At 42.1% G+C, this 25,356-nt stretch overlaps 1 protein-coding gene across 1 annotated transcript in view; it reads left to right on the forward strand.

Annotated features, from left to right (window-relative positions):
- Positions 1 to 25,356, forward strand: part of MSH3 (mutS homolog 3) — a 429,495-nt gene that overhangs the window by 378,893 nt on the left and 25,246 nt on the right. Inside the window, 2 exon segments of the mRNA XM_082257605.1 lie at positions 11,952 to 12,138; positions 17,016 to 17,144. Of these exon segments, the coding sequence (XP_082113731.1) occupies positions 11,952 to 12,138; positions 17,016 to 17,144 (316 nt within the window).

Here is a 25,356-nt window from a genome sequence, read left to right on the forward strand (position 1 = left end):
ATGTTCCGATGCGTTAAGCACTGCAGGTTATATCCTGCAACACTGATCAGAGTATTCTGATGGCGGGGGGTCTGTTTTCAGGGGTTTTACTCTAACCTGTTTACTCAAACCTTGGAAGGAAGGCAAGGTACGTCCAATTTTAACCCTCAAGGCGCTAAACTGCGAGTTTACCTTTTGGTCCCGGTGCTAGCATTGTTGCGTCAGTGGGGGATCGCGGTACTGGGCGATCTTCTTTTGTGAGCAAAGTCTCCGACTGCACTGCTCTGATGGACACCTTGGAGATTACTCTGCGATATCTGAGGGAGTTAATTTGGATTCTGAACCTTTAGAATTCTGCTCTGGTTCCGTCCACAAAACTGGACTATCTGGGTGGATTCAGCCAGAGTGTTGCTTCCTCTGGAAAAACTCAAGAAATTGCAGGAGGCAATTTAGCTTCTGTTGTCCAGCAGACGGTCATCCCTCCGGTTTTGCATGCGGGTGCTGGACCTGATGGTGTCTACCTTCGAGGCGGTTCCGTTTGCACAGTTGCACACGAGATCTCTGCAAAAATAGATTCTGGTGACATGGGACAGGAATCCACAGTCTCTAGAGGTGGCTGTACACATTCCATTGAAGGTACAGAGGTTTGTGGCATGGTCTCAGGATCCTCTGGCCGACGCCGCAGACGCATTAGTGGCTTCTTGGCATCAGTATCGTCTTTCCCCCTCTCAAACTTCTGCCAAGACTGCTGTGCAGGATCGAGGAAGCAAGTGATTCCGGTCTTTCTGGTGGCTCCAGACTGGCCTCTCCGGTCTTGGTACGCCAATCTGGTAAAGCTGGTCGCCAGTGCTCCTTGGAGACTTCCTCTCAGGGAAGATCTGCTGTCTCAATGACCAATCTTCCATCCTGCTTTACAGTCCCTAGTTTGAACGGCTTGGATTTTGAAAGCCAGGTGCTGAAGGATAGAGGTTTGTCTGAATCGGTGATTCCTATGCTTTTAAAGGTTAGAAAATCTACCTCTGGGAAGATCTACCATCGTATTTGGAAGAGGTATGTTGCGTGGTGTGAATTTTTTGGGGTTCTCCCTCCCTACTTTTCAGTGGCTTGGATCTTGGCTTTCCTCAAACGGTGGGTTGAGCAGCGCCTTGCGTGGAGTACCATCAAGAGCCAGGTTTTGGCCTTGGCGAATTTCTTTCAAAGTCCATTGGCCACACTTTCCTTGGTGTGTACCTTTATCCAGGGAGCTCGACACTCGGTTCCTCCAGTGCGGTCTCCATTACTGCCGTGGGCCCTTAAATTGGTGTTGTCAGTTATCCAGGAATCTCACTTCGGAAATATCGGGAGGTTCCCCTGCTTAAGTTGCCCCAGAAGTTGGCCTTTTTGGTGGCTATTACTTCTGTGTTACAAACACAAAAAAATATAACCGCACTAGTGGAATGTCAAAGCAGCAACTTCCAGTGAGACAAAACAATAAACAGTATAAATCTAAATAAGCTGCACTAAAAATTCCTTGAAAAATATACAAAAAATTCACATGTGAACGTGACTAAAAAATGTATAAATAATGTGCTAAAAATTCAAATACATGAAATGTAAATTAATACAAAAGAATGATGTATATGAATGAATAACCATGCAGAAATTAGTCAAAAAATCAGTGCATAAAGTGCATATAAATAAATATTAATCCAGTGCAGATAGTATAAAAATGTGACAAAAGTAGCAATTGTCCCAAAAATTGTGAAGTGATCACAGTGATATCAGGTGAAAACTGTCATCCACCGCTGGTGCAACAATCCCCCACCGCAACCAGGTCTGCTTACCAAAAAGCAGAAATATTAGAGCCAAAGGCCAAACATCAAGAGCAGCTGGGCTTCCAGCCAGCAATATGGAGATATCCTGAGGGGGGGGGTCCACCGCCAGGGAGGAAAGGCAGCAAATGGCCAGTGATCTTAATCGCACTCTGTCACCTGGAATTACCGTAGGAACACCATGTAAAAAACAATGGAGACTCCATAGTGTAAATCGCTCAAAACCATTTATTAAAATAAAGAATAAAACTTACAATATCGCAGACACAGTAAGCGTTAAAACAAGCAAGCCGGCCGGCTACACGTTCCACCCGTCCTTCCGGGTTCCGCTAGGTGACGTCCGCACACCGTGACCCAACGTGTGTCCTGGGGTTACCCCAGAAAGACGTCCTATATGACGAAACGCATCGGGTCACGGCGTGCGGAACCTGCTGGTTCATGCACAGATGTCTATTGAAGTTGCCAAAAGTAGTGCAGGAACTACTTTTAGAAATTGGTGTGGCGTCGCACTGACTGCAATGGTGCCGTTGCCGGCAATAGGCTCCGACTTTGGCATGCAAATTAACATGTCAAATCGCATGTCAAATCGGATTAATGTGAACGTAGGCTAAAGGAGGTTTAGTGTAGGTTCACACTGAGACGGGTTTGGAATTGTGCTCGATTTCAAACCGGAATTTTCAGTCCGACTTCAGGGGTGATTTCACAGACATCTGTGCGGTTCCTGCACAGAAGTCTATTGAAATCGCCCCCTTGAAGTCGCCAAAAGTAGTGCAGAAACTACTTTTAGGAATCGGTACGGCGCCGCGCCGATTCAGGCAGTGCCGTTGTTGGCAATTGGCTTTGATTTGACATGTCAAATCAGACCGATGTGAATGTGGGCTTAAATCATTGGCACCTAATCTGTGACACCTGATTCTAATTACATGGTGATGGTAAATGTAGAGGTGTACTTAGGTTTGCACATGACAATTCTGCCTTTTTATTTGGATAAATACACAATGTCAATTGTATGTATCATTTATTCAAGTACATCACTTTTATTTGTAGGCAATGTTTTCCTGTTCACATATGTTGAAACCATCAACAATATCCATGGGATGTAATTACTTTTTCACATCAATATATAAAATTCATAGACGTTTTGGCTTTTAACTGCTGCACCGAAGTTTGCAACTACTCTGTCCCAGGATATTACACTGGGTTTATAAAATTGGTGCCATGCATAAACTTCAATCCTATCCAATATGCAAAGTATGTAACTTTATTCTTGAAACTTGTCAACCTAGTTACAGTGCGGGCCCAATTATCCCTGTACTCTGCTTTCTTTTGTCTGTTTATAAGGAAATGTTCCTAGTAATTTATAAGATAAACAGATATTGTGGCTTCTGACTAATTAAGCTATCCGGGTATGTAAAGCTTCAACAGTTTTCAATGTTATTAATTCACTGAAGCAGTCTGCAGTGGATTCAGTTCAGTAGACGCTATAAAACATGCTTCAGTGTTGGAGAGCATGCCTGCAGACATTAAAAATAAATTCTCTTCTCTTGTAGGGAGAAAGTGGCTCCTCTGAGGCTCACATTGACTGTTGTGACAGACTCCGCAGCTGTGGTTTCACAGCAGTCAGGGGAGCCTGGGCTGAACTGTACAACCATAACTATACATAAGGCTCCATTGTGTTGATGTATTGATTACTTCCACGATTACCAGCTAATCCACACTGAGCATGTTTCTGTGTCAGAACACTTATAGCTAAGCCTTCACTCATGTATGGTATTTTAAGAGAGCAAATGAAGTCTCATAATGGTTTCTGTCTGTTTTACTTTCCTTTTCCATCATATAACCAAAGCATGTTACAAAGTTTATTCATTGTTTACAGGTGATTAGAAAAATCTGTTACGGATCATTCACACAGGTTTTTACCGATTTCTGCGCCTGTGCAATTGGGCCATTGTAATCCGCAGGTGTTTCAGGCAGACCAGTGCAGGAGGCCAGATCAACACATCATCCCCATCTGTACATCCCTGCGGGTCCGATGCATAGATCAGAATGCAGTCTGTCATCATTATGGCCTGTGCATCGGACCCCATGCTGATTACAATGGCACTTCACACAATCATAGGGATCATTATGCCTGTGTCAATTAACCCTTAAACCTGGTACACACTACTTTATTTATTTATTTTCGTTCAACCCAACGGGTACAGTACTAACAAGCCATATTAGTACAGCAATCTCCCCTGCTGTGCTATTGTGTTCTGAGAGGAGGAAGCCCCCCCCACCCGCCAGAACACACTGGTCAGCACTCGCAGCCATTTGATGCCAGTCGGAAGCATGCTCATTCAACAGAAGCCGGTCATGAGACAGGCAGCTGTACACACAGGCTGAATACCGGCCATGTTCTTCTATACCGGTTAATTTCGTCTGATATTCGTCCCCGGCATTAGATTTAGAAATATCATTGATATGTCAATTTCTGAAGATTGAGTTCTGTGCGTTTGCTGTTTTGTTGAAAAGGATTAGTCCCATTTCCAAATGTTTTTTTGGATTAGACCTTTTGTCGGTTTTCTAATGGTATTTTTGTACTATACACAGATTAGCCATAACTTTTTGACCACTGACAGATTAAGTGAATAACATTGATTATCTCGTTACAATGGCATCTGAAATTCGGTGGGATATATTGTGCAACAAGTAAACATGTTGTCCCTGCAATTGATGTGTTGAAAGCAGAAAAAATGGACATTGCAGTTTGTTGTATATGGGTGTCACGGTCAGGGGCAGGGTCAGAGACCAGTAGCTATAGCAGTAGAGAGGCTCCCACCAACCAACCAGCTGGATAAGTATACAAACAGGTCACACTGGTGGATGATGTACGGTCTAAGCACTGACTGATATTCACCAGCGTTACTGATGGCGGAGATGGGTTTTGCTTGTTAATACCAGGGCATGGTCCTCAGGATTGCCCCACCAGGAGGTGAGCAAGCCAGGGTCCAGTAGCAGTTATAGTAGGTAGGAATACAGCAGAGGCATAGTCAGTACACATTTCAAAAGTCATTAACAAGTGGTTTGCAGGTTGGGATCAAGCGGAAGCGTAGTCTAGAAACTAGCCAAAGGTCAGTAACGATTGGTTACAGGTTGGGATCGAGCAGAAGCATAGTCGAGAAAAAGCCAAAGTCAGTAACGAGTAGTAGTGAAGATACAGGTGGCAGCAGGGACAAGACTAGAGCAAAATATTGGCTGGAGAAGAGCACAATAATCTGGAAAACCTGAAGTTTAAAGGCATAGCTTGAATAGGAAGTTCATAAGAGGAGCGAGGAGTTCACGGTTAACCAGAAATAAGGCAGAATTGTCCAAAGCATCAGACAGGGTGCTGTCCAGCATCTCGGGTGACTCAGCAAGAAGAGCCGAATGCAGCAAAGGTCATGGGTTCAGATATTTATCCTGACAATGCGGCTGCATAGGCACTGACCCATGTCCACAGCCATAAGCGAATATAGTGAGCACTTGAGCATCATCAGAATTGGAGCAATAGAAAAAGATGACCTGATCTGATGAATCACCTTTTCCTTTATATTATATAGATGGCCTGGTGTGTGCATTGCTTACCTGGGAAAGAGATGGCATAAGGATGTAATAAAGGAAAATAGCAAGTGGGCAGAGGCAGTGTGATGCTCTGGGCAATTATTTGCTGGGAATCCTTGGATCCTGCCAGTCATGTAGATGCTACTTTGACATGTATCCCTTACCTTAATATTGTTGCCAACTGAACATACTCCTTCATGGAAACGATATTCTCAGATGGCAGTAGCCTCTTTCCGCAGAATAATGCTCCCTGCCACACTACAAAATGGTCCAAGAATGGTTTGAGGAACCCAATGAGTTTGAGGTGTTGATTTGGCCCCCATATTATCCAGATTTAAGTCCAATCAAGCATCTGCGGGATGTGCTTGAAGAGCCAGTTCATTTCATGGAGGCCCAACCTTGCAACTTACAGGCCTTAAAGGATCTGTGACTGAAGGCTTGGTGCCAAATTACACAGTATACTTTCAGAGATCTAGTGTAGTTCATGCCTCAATGGATCAGGGCTGTTTTGGCAGCACAGGGTAGACCCACTCAATATTAGGTGGGTGGCCATAAACGTATGGCTGAATATAAATGTACAATATATGAACTGTAATAAATAATAAGATTAGCAGTTCTCTCAATGTTCTTATATGGTTCTTCTTAAGTCATCATTTGTGTTTTGCTGTACTCTTGGGAAGATTTTAGGATGGTCTCTCTTTTGGAAAGATTATCTATTCTTTGGGCTGTGGTTAAATGGATACATTTTTTCTGTGAGCAGGAACCTGTGTGAAGGACTAATGCCCATGTAAATGAAGCCTTAGGGGGCAATAACAATCAAGTCATCAACTGCGCTATTTTTTGATCCCTTCAGCATAAGGCGGTTAGACCACACCTTAAAAGGTGGATTTAACTTGAAAAAGGGTTCTCCCTGTAACGTCTCCTTCACTTCCATACTGTTTTCCAGCATACCATTGAACTACTTCTTCTGCTACTATCTTTGTGTACACTTCTTGATACTCAGAATCTCCCCATCCTGACACACACAGATTTGCTGACAAATACTGTAGCTGCTTACTTTTACTATTAGGGAACTTACCTGCCCAGGCCTCCAGCGGTGTCTTCACCCGAGCCGATTCTTGAATCTGCTCTCGGGGGCTGGTGCCATCATCTTGGCTAAGGGAAACCGGAAGTGAAGCTGTGAGGCTTCACAGCCAGTTTCCTACTGTGCATGTGCGAATCGCACAGCACTCTGTGAATAGCCTGGCAGCGGAGGGAAGAGGGAGCGGGTACAAGTCAAAACCAGGTACCCCCCCGAAAAGGTGCCAAATTGAGCAGGGGAGGAGGCAGACAAGCGGAGCTTTGCCTTTTGGGTGGAGTTCTGCTTTAAATATATTTAATGTTACCAGTTGGGAAGTCAGGGTTACTTAGGAAGGGAAGATGGACTTTGAGAAGTAGTCAAGTTTGTTGAGTATTTAGTAAAGATTACAGCTGTAAGGGTGAGATTCCACCAAGTCAGTGGGAATGGGGGATGGGGGTTTAGGGGATGTGTGAATGTACCATTGGTAATCCCCTCAACGGTAGTTTTAACTATATCCTGCTCTGTCCAAAATGGAAACAAAATTTGGCTTTAGATCTACTTTTAGACTTACTTTAAAGTGGTTGTTAAGCCACTTGTATGACTTTCTATAATCCTCTTTGTTTTCTAAGCCTGTGTGTCTCTATGTGTTTTATTAAAAAAAATGCTGTGAATACCTTATCTCATTGTGCTGTTTGGCGATCATGTGACTAGCTGGCTCTCTCGTCTCCCTGCCTGACAGCTGCAGGAGGCGGGGCTGAGATTCCCCTGCTGACATCACTCAGGACGGAGAAAAAGAGGGGAGAGAGCCGGCCAGTCACATGATCTCAAAGCAGCACACTGAAATAAGGTATTCACAGCCCTTTTTTTTTTTTTTAATTATAAAACACATAGAGGCACACAGGCTTAGAAAACAAAGAGGATTACATAACATATTAGCAGTTATTTCAGGTGCAGCGGGGGGTGCTGACACGGAGTTGACAGGCAGGCAGGCAGGAGGGGGGGGGGGACACAGGAGAGCAGAGCTGCGGATGACGGAGGCACATACACTGACCACGGTGTCGGGTCTCACCAGCCATGATATACTGTGGTCAGTATACAGATGGGAGGGTGGAAACTAGCAGGATCAGCCAGGTTTTTTAGGGGATAGAAGGGGCCAAATTACACAGCCCAAACACTGTGAAGTTATTTATGCTTTAGGGGAACAGGATCCTTTTTTTTTTTCTTTTTTTTTTTTTTTTTTTTTTTTAGGGTAACAAAAGCTTTAAGCATTTTTTTTCCAGAGAGCTGTAGTAATGGAGAGCATGGCGATATGTTTAAAATAAACCTTTGTTTAAAAAAAATTGCAAAGTAAGCACTTGTGCACCTTTAGAAGTCTACAGGAGGGCTGTGGCACTCTTAATAAAACATGGGGAATTTTAAACAGTAAGCTTTATAATATCCTGATTGTCCCAAAGATTGTACAACATATTGCATTTCCCAGTTGGCCCATTACTATTATGGATGAACTTATAGCCCAGTAGGAATGTGCAGGAGGAGGGCAGGTAAATTTAAAGGTTGCAAATTGGGATGTGGCCCCTAGTGCGTTTGTATGAAGGTATGCTCAGGCACGTCAAAGTCCCATTTTTATTGTGTTCCATCAAAATATGAATGTTTTAAGTAAGTTTGCATTTTTTAAACGCTTAAACACAAGTTATTTCAATGCTCGCAGCTAGGACTGTTCATACTGGAATGTTGTTCTCAGGAGTGTTTTGACAGTATGTGGCATGCAGCAGTTTCCTAACATATACTGCCTTTCTCACCTTTTTCTGAACTGCAGATATGTTCATAATTGCATTTTCACAAAGCGTACAAGCATTTTATATTTCAAAAACCCCACAGTATGTTTCAAATGCGTGGAAGAAGTATGTTAAACTATCATAAAAAATCTCTATCTATCTATCTATCTATCTATCTATCTATCTATCTATCTATCTATCTATCTATCTATCTATCTATCTATCTATCTATCTATCTATCTATCTAGTGCTTTGAAAACATTTAGCCAAATATAGGAACACTAGTATATGCCTGGTATTTTCCAGGGCTGTGAATGTCAACAGACCATAAGGCCAATTAAAGCTAGTTGGGGTTATTATTTTTACACCATGGCAATGGCATAAAAGCAGTAGTGTTTTTCCACTCCATGCTAATTTATACTACTAGAGTGAGCCAGGATAATGTTAAACAGCTGAAAGATCAAAGAACATGAGAAAGGGAAAAGAAAGATATTTCATAGCATCATGCAAAATACCAAACTGTAACATAAAATTATTAGTCTTCTATAGCAGCAGCATATTTCCCAATGCTAATCGGGGACAACAGTAGGGACATTCAATATATGATAAGACCTGTCTGTATAATATAGATACACAAAGTTTAAAGGATTTGGCCACAGTAATTTGTGGTGTTTTTTTTGTCCTTCATTGGTGCAAAGTGGTGAAAATAGGTTGATGTCCTAAAATGTCCCAATCCAATAAAACATCCACCTAGATGTAAATATACCAGTTAATGCAGTTACTTACTTATTCATTAAAGTCAATAAGTGTAGTTTAAAAAGCAGCTAACAAAGTGTCCTTATTTTATATCGGCCTTCTATATTGCCCTGCGCATTAGCACTAAGATCGTAACAGGGAAGGCCAGCAGGAGAGCTTATCAATGTGCTGCTGTTCTTCAATTTTCCAATCACAAGACGGGGGTGTTCTTTTGTTTTTTGTTTTTTTTTAAGCAAGCTAAAGTCCTACTGCTCTAATGGAAGCCAAGGTTCTGGCTGGGGTGTCTCAATAAAGATGGCTGCATAGAATTACATGTTTTGGGCAGGTAAAACAATTCTCATACATGCATTTCAGTTGTAATTAACTGATTTTTTATTTTGCCTCCTAACACAGTATCTAATAAAAAAAAAAACAAAAAAAAGGAATTAACTTTGTGAGTATATTTAAAGTATTAATAAAGTATTAAGTATTACAAAACAAAAAAAATTGGAGGTAAATTTGAAGTATACAGTGCCTTGCGAAAGTATTCGGCCCCCTTGAACTTTGCGACCTTTTGCCAAATTTCAGACTTCAAACATAAAGATATAAAACTGTAATTTTTTGTGAAGAATCAAAAAGTGGGACACAATCATGAAGTGGAAAGAAATTTATTGGATATTTCAAACTTTTTTAAAAAATAAAAAAATGAAAAATTGGGCGTGCAAAATTATTCAGCCCCCTTAAGTTAATACTTTGTAGCGCCACCTTTTGCTGCGTTTACAGCTTTAAGTCGCTTGGGGTATGTCTCTATCAGTTTTGCACATCGAGAGACTGACATTTTTGCCCATTCCTCCTTGCAAAACAGCTCGAGCTCAGTGAGGTTGGATGGAGAGCGTTTGTGAACAGCAGTTTTCAGTTCTTTCCACAGATTCTCGATTGGATTCAGGTCTGGACTTTGACTTGGCCATTCTAAAACCTGGATATGTTTATTTGTGAACCATTCCATTGTAGATTTTGTTTTATGTTTTGGATCATTGTCTTGTTGGAAGACAAATCTCCGTCCCAGTCTCAGGTCTTTTGCAGGTTTTTTTCCAAAATGGTCCTGTATTTGGCTCCATCCATCTTCCCATCAATTTTAACCATCTTCCTTGTCCCTGCTGAAGAAAAGCAGGCCCAAACCATGATGCTGCCACCACCATGTTTGACAGTGGGGATGGTGTGTTCAGGGTGATGAGCTGTGTTGCTTTTACGCCAAACATAACGTTTTGCATTGTTGCCAAAAAGTTTGATTTTGGTTTCATCTGACCAGAGCACCTTCTTCCACATGTTTGGTGTGTCTTCCAGGTGGCTTGTGGCAAACTTTAAACAACACTTTTTATGGATATCTTTAAGAAATGGCTTTCTTCTTGCCACTCTTCCATAAAGGCCAGATTTGTGCAGTATACAACTGATTATTGTCCTATGGACAGAGTCTCCCACCTCAGCTGTAGATCTCTGCAGTTCATCCAGAGTGATCATGGGCCTCTTGGCTGCATCTCTGATCAGTCTTCTCCTTGTATGAGCTGAAAGTTTAGAGGGACGGCCAGGTCTTCGTAGATTTGCAGTGGTCTGATACTCCTTCCATTTCAATATTATTGCTTGCACAGTGCTCCTTGGGATGTTTACAGCTTGGGAAATCTTTTTGTATCCAAATCCGGCTTTAAACTTCTCCACGACAGTATCTCGGACCTGCCTGGTGTGTTCCTTGTTCTTCATGATGCTCTCTGCGCTTTAAACGGACCTCTGAGACTATCACAGTGCAGGTGAATTTATACGGAGACTTGATTACACACAGGTGGATTCTATTTATCATCATTAGTCATTTAGGTCAACATTGGATCATTCAGAGATCCTCACTGAACTTCTGGAGAGAGTTTGCTGCACTGAAAGTAAAGGGGCTGAATAATTTTGCACGCCCAATTTTTCAGTTTTTTATTTAACAAAGTTTGAAATATCCAATAAATTTCGTTCCACTTCATGATTGTGTCCCATTTGTTGTTGATTCTTCACAAAAAATACAGTTTTATATCTTTATGTTTGAAGCCTGAAATGTGGCAAAAGGTCGCAAAGTTCAAGGGGGCTGAATACTTTCGCAAGGCACTGTATGTACACTCAGGCACTATAATCTTGTACTAGCTTTAGCACATTTAGGTGATTTCAAAAGTAATTTTCAAAATTATAACATACTAACCCTGAAGCTTTTATTAAGGCTCTGTTCACATCTATGCGTTTTTGGGCGATTTTCTGCTCGAAGCCTCAGCTCTAAAAACACCCAACAAGACAAATCCCATTCATTTTATTGGCCCCTGTTCACATCTGAGCGTTCTGTCATCTTAAGCAAAACACCCATCGCTCAAAAAAGTACACAAGCTACTTTTTAGGCAGATTACAGGCGTTATTTATTTTTTTTCATTGGTCACTTGTCAACCTAAAAACGCCTGTAAAAATAGCAACTCCTAGATGTGAACGTAGCCTAAAATAAACCTTTTTTTTATAGGGTGACACGGTTTCTGTCTCCCAGTCGTGCTCCTGCATTACATCGCATAACCTGATGCTCCACTCTTATCACCATCAGTAAATTTTCCATGAGAAATGAGAAGCAGCAGTTACTGCAATGCATGCATATAGAGCAGCCAATGTTGCAGTTAGGCTGCTGGAAATTAGTTGCTAATATGCAACAAAACTTACGTAATTGTGAAAACAAATTAATTAACCCCTTCCATGCTAGTCTGTAGTATTGCAAGACCCACCTGAAGGATTAATGTAGGTCAAATGCACCTGTCATTTTAATTCTGAATGATCTCAGAAGTTTTTTAAGACGTTCACTTTATACCACCAAGACATGCCCCAAGTTAGGCTTCTCCTTTGCTCATTTACAGTGCAGTTTTTTAAGAATTGTTTTATGCATATGTTGAAATTCTTTTTGGATAAGTATTTTTTTTATAGAAGAGTTTTTGTTGATCTGTGCAGAATGGGGGCTGCAGATAATATATATAAAGGAAGAAGCACATTCATGGAAGAGTTATCAGAGACATCGGAGATACTAAAACAAGCTAGTCCTCGCTCTCTTGTTATTTTGGATGAATTGGGAAGAGGCACCAGTACTCATGATGGCATTGCCATTGCATATGCTACTCTTGAATATTTCATTAAAGATGTAAGTAGTGTTATCTCTTTGGATACTATGAGATTTGAGCCATTGTAATTATTACTCTGCGTTGTGAGCTATTTATATTACAATTTTAGTGTGAGATATTGTTTAAAACCATATTTTCATCTTATAATAATGAAAATGGTGATTTTGGTTTGGTTGTATATTTACTGTTTTCCAAGTCTGTGAGAGATCAGAGCTGGAGATGTGTAAACTTATGCACTCAGTTCTTTTTATTTTGTTAGCCTATAAAAAGCAGATTCTTATTTTGCAGTATGAGAGATGGAGCAGGGGGGCCTGGGAAAGACTGAGAGAATTCCTCATCAAAGACTGAGAGAATTCTTACCATACAGCCCTAGGAATGTAAAACTGTAGGCAGAGCCTTTCGTATGGCTAACTGAATTTATTTTGAGGCACTAGCTTAGTTTCCTTATCCAAATAACTGCAAAATCAGCCTATTAGTTAACAGATAAGCAAGGCCCATTGTTCCCCAACAACTGGACGGCTGTGTCCATCTTTATATAAGCCCTGAATTTTTGTTAATAAAAGTGTTGTGTGACATTTGGAACTCATTAAGTTTTTTAATTTTCTGTACATTAAATAGAAGTCCTGTTAAATACTAGTAGTTTTTTTTTTTTTTTCATTCAACCCAGTGGGCTGAACGAAAAAAAAAACTGACGGCTCAAGCGGAGGCGCTGTACTAACTATCCCCCCCCCACAAGCCAGAATGCTCTTGCTGTTGGCTGATAGGACTGATCGGGAGCCAATCAGCAGACCTTTTTACAGTCACGCCCCTCCGACAGAAGTCAGCTGAACAAGCTGCAGTACACACTGGCCAAATGTTCATCAGTTTCTATTGAACCGGCCAATGCCACCCAACATTCAGCCAGTGTGTACTAGGCTTCAACCTGCTCCCACACTATTCTAAGCAATATTCGAAATACTCTGTAAAGAAAAGATGTCTATACTTGCCTTTTCTGAGGGTGCTCTGGTCCGGGTACATGATCAGCTCCCAGGGATAGCTTCAGTGTAGAGAAGGGCAGAGTCCAAGCTGGGGAGACCGCTCCAGGTGAGGCAGGAATCAGGTGCCGGTCAGATCCGTAATCCAGAATCACATGAAGTAAGAAGGAATGACCGCACTTCCGATAAAGTTCAAAAATGGAGTGTATTCCACATCAAGCGAATGGCAAAATATAAAACGTACACACTGTGAGTACAGGACAAAACGGTAGACGCGTTTCACGACTGGATGTGTCGCTTACTCATTACAATAATGAGTAAGCGACACATCCAGTCGTGAAACGCGTCTACCGTTTTGTCCTGCACTCACAGTGTGTACGTTTTATATTTTGCCATTCGTTTGATGTGGAATAAATACACTCCATTTTTGAACTTTATCGGAAGTGCGGTCATTCCTTCAGTGTAGAGAAGCCACAGTCCACAAAGGATGCCCCATAGTAAGCCTATGGATGATGTTAGTGCAAAGCATTGCAACCATTGTTGGCAGTCTCTCCTTTTCACTGAAGCCAGCTGCTGGGGAGATCTTCTTTTTTAATTTTATGTACAGTATATACTGTGGGGAAAATAATTTTTTGATCCCCTGCAAACTTTGTACATTTGCCCACTTACAACGAAATTATGGGTCTATAATTTTTATCATAGGCGTATTTTAAATGATAGAGAGAGAATATCAACCAAAAATTCAGAAAAAACACACGATACAAATCTTATAAATGGAGTTGCTGTTCAGTGAGTAAAATAAGTATTTGGTCCCAAGCAAAATATGGGTTAGTACTTGGTGGATAAACCCTTGTTGGCAAGCACATAGGTAAGACATTTCTTGTAGTTGGTTACCAGGTCTGCACACATTTTAGTAGGGATTTTGGTCCACTCTTCTTTACAGATCTTCTCTGAATCCTTACAGTTTCTTGACTTTCGCTTGGCAAGTTTCAGCTCCCTCCATACATTTTCTACAGGATTAGGGTCTGAAGACTGGCTAGGCCACTCTGACCTTAACGTGTTTCTTCTTGAGCCTACTTTGTTGCCTTGACGGTGTTTTGGGTCATTGTCATGCTGGAAGACCCATATTCAGAATTCTGGCCGGGGAAGAAGGTTCTTATCCATGATTTTAGGATACATGACCCCTCAATGCGGCAAAGTCGGCCTGTACCTTTAGCAGAGAAATGTCCCCAAAGCATAATGTTTCCACTTCCGTGCTTGACTGTAGGGATGGTGTTCTTAGGGTCAGAGTCAGCATTTTTCTTCCTCCAAACACGGTGAGTTGAGTTAATGCCAAAGAGCTCAATTTTGGTCTCATCTGACCACAACATTTCTTACAATCCTCCTCTAAATCATTTAGATGTCCAGAGGGGCCTGTACATGTGCCTTCTTGAGGTGGGGGACCTTGCGGGCATTGCAAATTTCCGAATAATCGCTCCAACAGTTGTCTCCTTCTCACAAAGCTTCTTGCTGATGGTCTTGTAGCCCATTCCAGCCTTGTGCAGGTCTACAATCTTGTCCCTGAAGGCCTTTGACAGCTCTTTGGTCTTGCCCATGATGGTGAGGTGTGAATGGAAGAAAGAAAAGATTCTGTGGACAGGTGCCTTTTTATACACATAACGATTTGTTGTTAGGAGCACCTTCTTAAATTGACAGTACCACAACAGCACATATTGTAGCCAGTCTGTGGGAGCCAGAATTTTGTTGGTTGGTAGGTGAATCAGATACTTATTTTACGCACTGAACTCAATTTATAACATTTGCATCATGTTTTTTTTTCTAGATATTTGGTAGGTATTCTGTTTCTATCATTTAAAATACACCTATGATAACAATTATAGATCCTTTATTTCTTTGTAAGTGGGCAAACTTACAAAGTCTGCAGGGGCTCAAATAAATATTTTCCCCACTGTTTGTATGTATGTATGTATGTATGTATGTGTGTATGTATACGTGTTCCTGTCTAAAGAAGGGCGTGCGCATGGAAGTCCGAAACTGTTATATGGGATAACTCTGACATATTTTTCTTATATTGACTTTTTCTAAATAAAGGAATTTAATGTGCAGCAATCCCTCTAGACTTTTGTACTATATATGGCCCGTGGGGCAGCCTAATTGCTTTGCACTAAAAAGATTACTGTTGTGCTGTTCACCTCACCTGATTTGAATATTTATGTGTTTTTATATATATATATATATATATGTATATGTGTGTGTGTGTATATATATATATATATATATATATTAGTATCTCACAAAAGTGAATATACCCCTCACCTTTTTGTAATTATTTTTATTATATCTTTTCATCTGATAACACTGAAGAAATGACACTTTGCTACAATGTAAAGTAGTGAGTATACAGCTTGTATAACAGTGTAAATTTGCTGTCCCCACAAAATAACTCAACACACAGCCATTAATGTCTAAATCGCTGGCAACAAACGTGAGTACACCCCAAATGTAAATGTCCATATTGGGCCCAAAGTGTCAATATTTTGTGTGGCCACCATTATTTTTCATCACTGCCTTAACCCTCTTGGGCATGGAGTTCACCAGAGCTTCACAGGTTGCAACTGAAGTCCTCTTCCACTGCTCCATGAAGACATCACGGAGCTGGTGAATGTTAGAGACCTTGCGGTTCTACACTTTCCATTTGAGGATGCCCCACAGATGCTCAATAGGGTTTAGGTCTGGAGACATGCTTGGGCAGTCCATCACCTTTACCCTCAGCTTCTTTAGCAAGGCAATGGTCGTCTTGGAGGTGTGTTTGGGGTCTCTGAAGGGAGGGGGTCATGTTTTGCTTCAGTATGTCACAGCACATGTTGGAATTCATGGTTCCCCCAATGAACCAATGAACTGTAGCACCCCAGTGCCGGCAGCATTCATGCAGCACCAGAACATGACACTCCCACCACCATGCTTGACTGTAGACAAGACACACTTGTCTTTGTACTCCTCACCTGGTTGCCGCCACACACACTTGACACCATCTGAACTAAATAAGTTTATCTTGGTCTCATCAGACCACAGGACATGGTTCCAGTAATCCATGTCCTTAGTCTGCTTGTCTTCAGCAAACTGTTTGTGGGCTTTCTTGTGCATCATCTTTAGAAGAGGCTTCCTTCTTGGATGACAGCCATGCAGACCTAGTTGATGCAGTGCGGCGTATGGTCGGAGCACTGACAGGCTAACCCCCCATCCCTTCAATCTCTGCAGCAATGCTGGCAGTACTCATACGTCTATTTCCCAAAGACAACTTCTGAAGATGATGCTGAGCATGTGCACTCAACTTCTTTGGTCGACCATAACAAGGCCTGTTCTGAGTAGAACCTGTCCTGTTAAAGCCTCTGTATGGTCTTGGCCACCATGCTGTGGCTCAGTTTCAGGATCTTGGCAATCTTCTTATAGCCTAGGCCATCTTTATGTAGAGCAACCATTCTTTTTTCAGATCCTCAGAGAGTTCTTTGCCATGAGGTGCCATTTTGAACTTCCAGTGACCAGTATGAGAGAGTGAGAGCGATAACACCAAATTTAACACACCTGCTCCCCATTCACACCTGAGGCCTTGTAACATTAACGAGTCACATGACACCGGGGAGGGAAAATGGCTAATCAGATCCTATTTGGACATTTTCACTTAGGGGTGTACTCACTTTTGTTGCCAGCAGTTTAGACATTAATGACTCTTTGTTGAGTTATTTTGAGGGGACAACAATTTACACTGTTATACAAGCTTTACACTCACTACTTTACATTGTAGCAAAGTGTAATTTCTTCAGTGTTGACACATGAAAAGATATAATAAAATATTTACAAAAATGTGAGGGTGTACTCACTTTTGTGAGATACTGTATATTTATTTATTTATTTATTCATTTTAGATTTCATCATTAACCTTGTTTGTCACGCATTACCCACCTCTGTGTGAGCTGGAGAGGCGCTATCCTGCATGTGTTGGAAACTATCATATGGCATTCTTCGTTGATGAAGAACATCAAGGTACTGCAAAATGTGATTCTTGCCTTTAAAGTAGATGTAAACACCTAACTATTGCTTTTTTTTCCCCATAGAAAATACTGTTTTGTCTTGTTTTTTACCCTTTTGGTTGCTTCTCAGTGCTGCTGATCTTCTGCAGCCATATCTGATTGCACTCATGTGTTCTGAAGCAGTAGCAGTGGGTTACTGCTCAGGGTAGGCTTCTTGAAGGTAATAATGGCAGAACATACCCTTGCAATTAGCAACAGAGCAGCTGTTTGTAGTCCCTGCTGGAATCGGGTATGAAAGTGTGATGACACAAGAGACCAACTGGGAGACAGGGATAGGGCATTATAACCCCATAACAGGAGGTGCCTAAACAAGAACCTTCATGGGAGGATAACAAGGTATTATTTTAATAAATGCTGCAAATAGAAAATAATTGAAAATGACTTTGGAAATTAGATTACCAATTTAAACATTTTACAATATTTTCTTTCTCTTTCATTGAGGGGCACAGACATTTTGAAACAGTTGAGTTATATACTGATGCCTACAGATGGTTTGAACACTGGCTAATAGAAAAAAGCTGAAGGCCAGCCCACGTATAACCCTGCTTCTAAACCCTCCTACCCCTCCTACCCCTGTTCTTTGCTAGTGTCCTATGTGGTTGCATGCCTTTTCTCCAGCCCTGCTGAAAAAAATTCTAACTATTTTTGCTGGCTTTTTTAATATTATTTTTTCACTATATTAAATAATAATTATCAAGATACTTGATATGTCTTAGATATTTTTTTCTTTGGTGACTTCAATCTATACTTTAAAACCATGTTTGAGCTATCCTTTACACAGCAGCTATGCATGTCCCCAGCAACAGCTTTGGAGTCTGTACCAGGACAACTGGAAGATTGCAGGACTAGCCTGGAATGTGACCTTCAAGCACTGGGCTCTGCAATGTGATAGTTTCCAGACCTTTGTTTACTGTTAGCTGCAGAGTGTTCTCCATGTCCACAGCCATGGCACAGCCTCTGGTGTGACCCAGTCTCTGAAGAATCACTGGATGAGTCAAGAATAGCCTGGAATGTGACCTATGGGCACTGCACTCAACATAGTGGAACTTTCCTGACCTTTGTGTACTGTTAGCAGCAGAGCGCTTTTTGGGTGCAGAGCAGTGACCCTGTCTGTAAAGTTTTACTTAGCGAGGAAAGCCAGTCAGGCTAAAGCACCAGGGGCTATGCCACAGTTGGTACTGCTGGGTGCCATTTTTTAATTATCTCACCTCTGCCATTCTTCGAGTTCTTTCTCCCACCATCTAGTCTAGAGGAAACACCACTCTGCTCCTGCAGCACCTGGTTCTGTTTTTCTGCTCACCTACAGTGACTTTATCATCTTTGGCTGCCTGAAACCCGTATCGACATCAGATGCCCGAATATGTGACTACTCAAAGCCTTGCCTCAAATTGGACCTAGTTGCTGACCGCATCCAATTGCAGCATGTGTTCTCAAATACACACAAAGTCGCATTGCTATGAGTGACTTCAGCCCATAACTACTGGTTTTTAGGGGGCGTTTACCAAATAGAAATTGCGCCTGGAATCTCGAACAAGGGACCACTATCGTCAGAGGGTCTTCATCTGCAGAGTCTATAACTTTTTTTTCTTTTTTCTTGCTACATGGGCTCTGTGCGCAATGGAAAAACCCTGAAAGGGTCTGGGCCTCACTTGAAATAAGAGCATTTCCCCTTTGAGAAAGGATTCATTAATAGATGGTTCATGCCCAATGTAAATGGACCGGTGATCCATGTTAACAAAGATATCATTAGATAGGTTGACGGTATACTGACATTTGGGGACTTTGTTTATAGGAAGTTGAATTCCCTCTTAGATAGAAGACCTCCATTGCTGGGATAGGTCCTAATCTTACTGCATAGGACTTATATCTGTACAAATGCAGAGGGCGCTCTGGCTACATGCATTTAATGCTTATGGGACATCCAAAGAATGGCTGATTCACCTTCCTTTGGAGGGAAGCTGTCTTTACTGACCAGCTCTTAAAGCTTCTCTTTAGCAACATCTCGGGTGGCTACAGTACACTCATCTGCGTAAAGGTCAGAGAAGCCCTGTCTCTCTACCTCTTCTGCCTTAACAGTGCATAATTGCAGATCCTTTCCACTGTTCCCTCCTCTAGCAGGGTCCCCTCTGTCCTAGTACCTTTTCTTGGCATCCCCATTGTGGGACATTTAGGTGACCTTCCTTGGAAATGTTTAGTTTTCTGGTCTCTAATAGTCTTAAATTTTCCCGAAGGACCCAACTTCTGCAAGTTTCCATCATGTGGAGCCTTACAGATGTCTAGTTTTGGTAATTGTCAGTCAACAAAGAATGGGCTGACCAGTTTAGATCCTCATTGAAGCACTCTGCACCCCTTCGGTTAGGGGAATATAACCTAATGGTCATTGTATTCCCCTGGCCCCCTTAGTATATGAGAGTCTGAACTTGAGGTAAGACATGCAGGCAGTTCCTATGGATCTAATGGACTCTGATAATAATCCTCTGTCTCTCTCTGTCTTTTAGGGTCTATGTGGTGTGCCCCCCCCCCCCCAATTATAGGAAGACTTCTTTTGAGGATGTTGTCCTTAACTGCACGGTTCCTTTTAGATGCACTGTTTTTGTTTTCTGGACCAGACCTCTCCACCCTGTAGTCTCTATCCTGGTGATGAACATTTTGATACTTGGGTGTGCTTTATCTCCTGCACAGCAGGAGAAGCCATCGCTGAAGGACCTAGTGCTCCCTTAGATTGTCGGCAGAGAGCTCACGATGCAAACCTGCTGCAGACACTACCTGTGGGAGATAGAATATATCCAGGAGTCTTCCCCACTCCTGTACTTAAGCAGATGATCAGCCCTACGTCTAAGTAAGGTACTGGCTAAGGTACCTCCCCTTCGCTCCACAGCTGTGGACACTTTGCCAGATTGTGGGAGGGCAGAGGACTTGTAGTCCTTTGTCTTGTGTATGACCTCCTGCTGTCCTTGTGGAGAGTTCTTTTTGTCCTACTGTCTTCTGGTGTTGGAGAACCAGTACAGTGTGGTTGTCTTCCCACTCCTTTATATTTTTGGTAGAAGGTACTTCTTGCACTCTTTTTGCTCTTTGTCAATCTCTCTGACTTAACATGGTTCCATTTGGATTGTCTCCAGCTCCTTGGGTTTGTGTTCATCCCTATGGGGTATTGTGCTAAATCTTTCTCTGTCATAGCCTTTCTTCCCTGATGCCTAGGGTCAAAACTTTAGGACTTTGGCTTTTTGTCATCCTTCCTTACCTTGTTGTCCAAACCTGTTTTCTCATACTGATTTGTTTAGGCTGAGAGACCATCCAGTGTTTCTTTTTTTTATTATTATGGTTATTGGTTTTGTTATATCAACCCACCTGTGGATGGTGGGTTTGGCTCACTGCTACTGCTGGTACAGACCCTGTGTCCTTTAAGGTAGTCATTCATTTTGGCAGAAATTCTTGTCCTGCTTGGTGCATCAGGTGGATGCTCTGTGACTATACTTGTGCATTTAGCAGTTCCCCTGTCCTGTTGGGAACTTCATCTCTTATGGTTCAGATTTGGGCATTGTTCCCACTGATTGTTATGTCTCAGTGATAGTAGCGCTGTTCTATAGCGCCAAAACGTATTGAAATAATAAAAACAATATGTAAGGAAATATAGATTTGCTGACCACTTTATTAGGTACACCTATTCAATTGCTTGGTAACACAAATTGCTAATCAGCAACTCAATGTTTTTAAAGCATCTAGATGTGTTGAAGACAATTTGCTGAAGTTCAAACCGAGCATCAGAATGGGGAAGAAAGGGGATTTAGGTGGCTTTGAATGTGGCATGGCCGTTGGTGCCAGATGGGCTGGTCTATTTCAAAAACTGCTAATCTACTGGGATTTTCACACATACCCATCTGTAGAGTTTACAGAGAATGGTCCGAAAAAAGGAAAATATCCACTGAGCGGCAGTTGTGTAGACAAAAATGCCTTGTTGATGTCAGAGGAGAATGGGCAGACTAGTTTGAGATGATAGAAAGGCAACAGTAACTTGAATAACCACTCGTTACAACTAAGGTATGTAGAATACCATCTCTGAACACACAACACATCAAACCTTGAAGCAAATGGGCTACAACATTAGAAGACCACACCGGGTGCCAAAATTGGACAATAGAAGATTGGAAAAACGTTGCCTGTCTTGATGAGTCTTGACTTCAGCTGCGGCATTCAGATAGTAGGGTTAGATATTGGTGTAAACAACATGAAAGCATGGATCTATCCTGCTTTGTATCAACGGTTCAGGCTGGTGATGGTGGTTTAATGGTGTGGGGGATATTTTCTTGGCACACTTTGGGCCCCTTAGTACCTGTTGAGCATCGTTTAAACACCACGGCCTACCTGAGTAATGTTGCTGACCATGTCCATCCCTTTATGACTACAATGTACCCATCTTCTGATGGCTATTTCCAGCAGGATAATGCACCATGTCACAAAGCTCAATTGGTCTCAAACTGTTTTCTTATATATGACGATTAGTTCACTGTACTCCAATGGCATCACCAGATCTCAATCTAATATCGCACCTTTGAGGTGTGATGGAACAGGAGATTTGCATCATGGATGTGCAGCCAACAAATGATGCTATCCTGCCAATATGGACCAAAAACTCTGAGGAATGTTTCCAACACCTTGTTGAATCTATACCACAAAGAATTAAGGCAGTTCTGAAGGCACGTCCAACCCGGTACTTGCAAGGTGTACCTAATAAAGTGGCCGGTGAGTGTATATATATTCAATAAAGTAATCAAAATGTGACTAAATACACATGTTGTAAATAATTAAAATTCCACTATTTTAATTCAGCTATGACAATTACCTTAACTATTACAATAGTGATAATACCACAACCCTACTGTGACTAGTACTCAAAATGCACTCACAGTGCCATCAATCACAATAGGTACAATAAAACTGAAAGTACCAACCTCAGGTAAACCAATCCATATACATATAATACTAAATCTGTGCAAAAACAAAGTCCACATATCCAAGTGTTGGAAGTGTCCACTTTATTCGTGCAAGCACACTCCCGAATGACCTTAAAAACACCCGTTGTCAAACTTTTGATATTGGAACCATACAAATTATATCACAGGCTTGTGATCCCTCACTTCAGATCATAAAAAAAATATCAACCTCGCCACCTTCCAGGATATGATCCTTCATGTGGCGGAAAAGGGTAGACCATTCCCTATAAGAGGTCTGATATTACATCTCCATATTGAAGAGTGACACTCCCAGGGAAGGAAACAAACATCGTCAATCGTGCAATGTTATTGAAAACAAAATACTGATTTGTTAAAATATATATGCACTCACAAGCACAGCCAGATGGTCAGCTTTATAGTAATGATCAGGAAAACCACAATTTCACAGTAACTGACTCTTGACTTCTAGTTTTGATCCGTGCCGGAAGTGACATCACCTGGCTCCACCCGACACGTTGCATCATAGCTCACATGATTTCTTTAGGGATCCATGTCTGCGGTACCATTTCTTTATTATTCGCATTACTCACTTCCCTCAGTCCTTGCCGACCCCACAGAATCTTGGAGGACAGCCCTGCTCCTCCTCCAGCACAGAGAAGGTTATTGGCTGCCTCCCCTGTGCATGTTTTCCTATTAGTCTGTGTGTGTGTGTGGAGGAGGGGTTTTCCCTCCACTCGGGTTTTAGATTACACCTAGCTCCCTGCTCTATGATGTGCAGTGTGTGACCTCAGATTCCGGCCCCCTGCTTGCTGGAGCTGAAATAGTCTTTGATCGGTTTGTTTTAGAAGGCTGTACAGAAGGGTGCGCTGCAGATAAACAGGTACAACTTATGTAGGAGGATTTGTTTCATCTGTGTATTGCTCGATACTTGTCACTTCAGTGGATATATGCAAGGGTTTACAATAATTTTATACTATTATTGACCAGCCTGCTGTATATTATGCATTAACCCATTGGTGACTGGTCTGCAGCGTATATGCACTAACCTCTCAATCATCTGATGACACAGAATGACTGTTATGCCCTCAGATAATTACCCCCTGCTTTAAAACATTAACTCCTCAATGACCTCTTTGCAGTGTATGGGATCTGCTTGAGGAGCATGTGCATCAATCCCTTAGTGACTAATATAACCCCTCATTATCCTGTCCCCAAAATATAAGCATTAACCCATTAATGCCCAGTCCCCAGATCATGTGTGTTAACCCCTCAGTGTCCTATCCCCAATATACAGTATGTCCGAAATCCCTCCACACCCAGTCTTCAGTTCATGTGTGTTGTCCTCAGAGCCCAGGCATGTACAGTATCTCACAAAAGTGAGTACACCCCTCACATTTTTGTAAATATTTTATTATATCCTTTCATGGGACAACACTGAAGAAAAGACACTTTGCTACAATGTAAAGTAGTGAGTGTACAGCTTTTATAACAGTGTAAATTTGTTGTCCCCTCAAAATAACACACAGCCATTCATTTCTAAACCGCTGGCAACAAAAGTGAGTACACCCCTAAGTGAAAATGTCGAAATAGGCCCATTGTGTGGCCACCATTATTTTCTAGCACTGCCTTAACCCTCTTGGACATGGAGTTCACCAGAGCTTCACAGGTTGCCACTGGAATCCTCTTTCACTCCTCCATGACGACATCATGGAGCTGGTGGATGTTAGACACATTGCGCTCCTCCACCTTTCATTTGAGGATGCCCCACAGATGCTAAATAGGGTTTAGGTCTGGAGACATGCTTAGCCAGTACATCACCTTCACCCTCAGCATCTTTAGCAAGGCAGTGGTCATCTTGGAGGTGTGTTTGGGGTCGTTGGAATACTGACCTGCAGTCCTGTCTCTGAAGGGAGGGGATGATGTTCTGCTTCAGTATGTCACAGTACATGTTAGCATTCATGGTTCCCTCAATGAACTGTAGTTCTCCAGCGCCAGCAGCACTTATGCAGCCCCAGACCATGACACTCTTACCACCATGCTTGACTGTAGGCAAGACATATTTGTCTTTGTACTCCTCACCTGGTTGCCGCCACACACGCTTGACACAAGCTGAACCAAATCAGTTTATCTTGGTCTCATCAGACGGTCCACAGGACATGGTTCCAGTAATCCATGTCCTTAGTCTGCTTGTCTTCAGCAAATTTTTTGCAGGCTTTCTGGTGCATCATCTTTAGAAGAGGCTTCTTTCTGGGACAACAGCCATGCAGACCAATTTGATGCAGTGGGCAGCATAGGGTCTGAGCACTGACAGGCTGACCCCCCCCCCCCCCCACCCCTTCAACCTCCGCAGCAATGCTGGTAGCACTCATAAGTCTATTTCCCAAAGGCAACCTCTGGATATGATGCTGAGCACGTGCACTCAACTTCTTTGGTCGACCATGGGGAGGCCTGTTCTGAATGGAATCTGTCCTGTTAAACCATTGTATGGTCTTGGCCACTGTGGTGGAGCTCAGTTTCAGGGTATTGGCAATCTTCCTATAGCCTACACCAGTGTTTCTCAACTCCTGGCCTACACTATCATTATGTAGAGCAACAATTCTTTTTTTCAGATCCTTAGAGAATTCTTTGCCACGAGATGCCATCTTGAACGTCCAGTGAACAGTATGAGAGAATGAGAGCAATAACACCAAATTTAACACACCTGCTCCCCATTCACACCGGAGACCTTGTAACACTAATGAGTCACATGACACTAGATGCCATCTTGAACGTCCAGTGAACAGTATGAGAGAATGAGAGCGATAACACCAAATTTAACACACCTGCTCCCCATTCACACCGGAGACCTTGTAACACTAATGAGTCACATGACACTGGGGAGGGACAATAGCTAATTGGGCCCAATTTGATAACACTAATGAGTCACATGACACTGGGGAGGGACAATAGCTAATTGGGCCCAATTTGAACATTTTCACTTAGGGGTGTACTCACTTTTGTTGCCAGCGGTTTAGACATTAATGGCTGTGTTATTTTGAGGGGACAGCAAATTTACATTGTTATAAAAGCTGTACACTCACTACTTTACATTGTAGCAAAGTGTCTTTTCTTCAGTGTTGTGACATGAAAAGATATAAAATATTTACAAAAAATGTGAGGGGTGCACTCAGTTTTGTGAGATACTGTATGTAAACCCTTAAGCAATGACCCCCTCTGTGGCAGGT

The sequence above is a fragment of the Pelophylax lessonae genome (assembly GCF_965119305.1).
Source record: "Pelophylax lessonae genome assembly, chromosome: 1".
Lineage (NCBI taxonomy): Eukaryota > Metazoa > Chordata > Amphibia > Anura > Ranidae > Pelophylax > Pelophylax lessonae.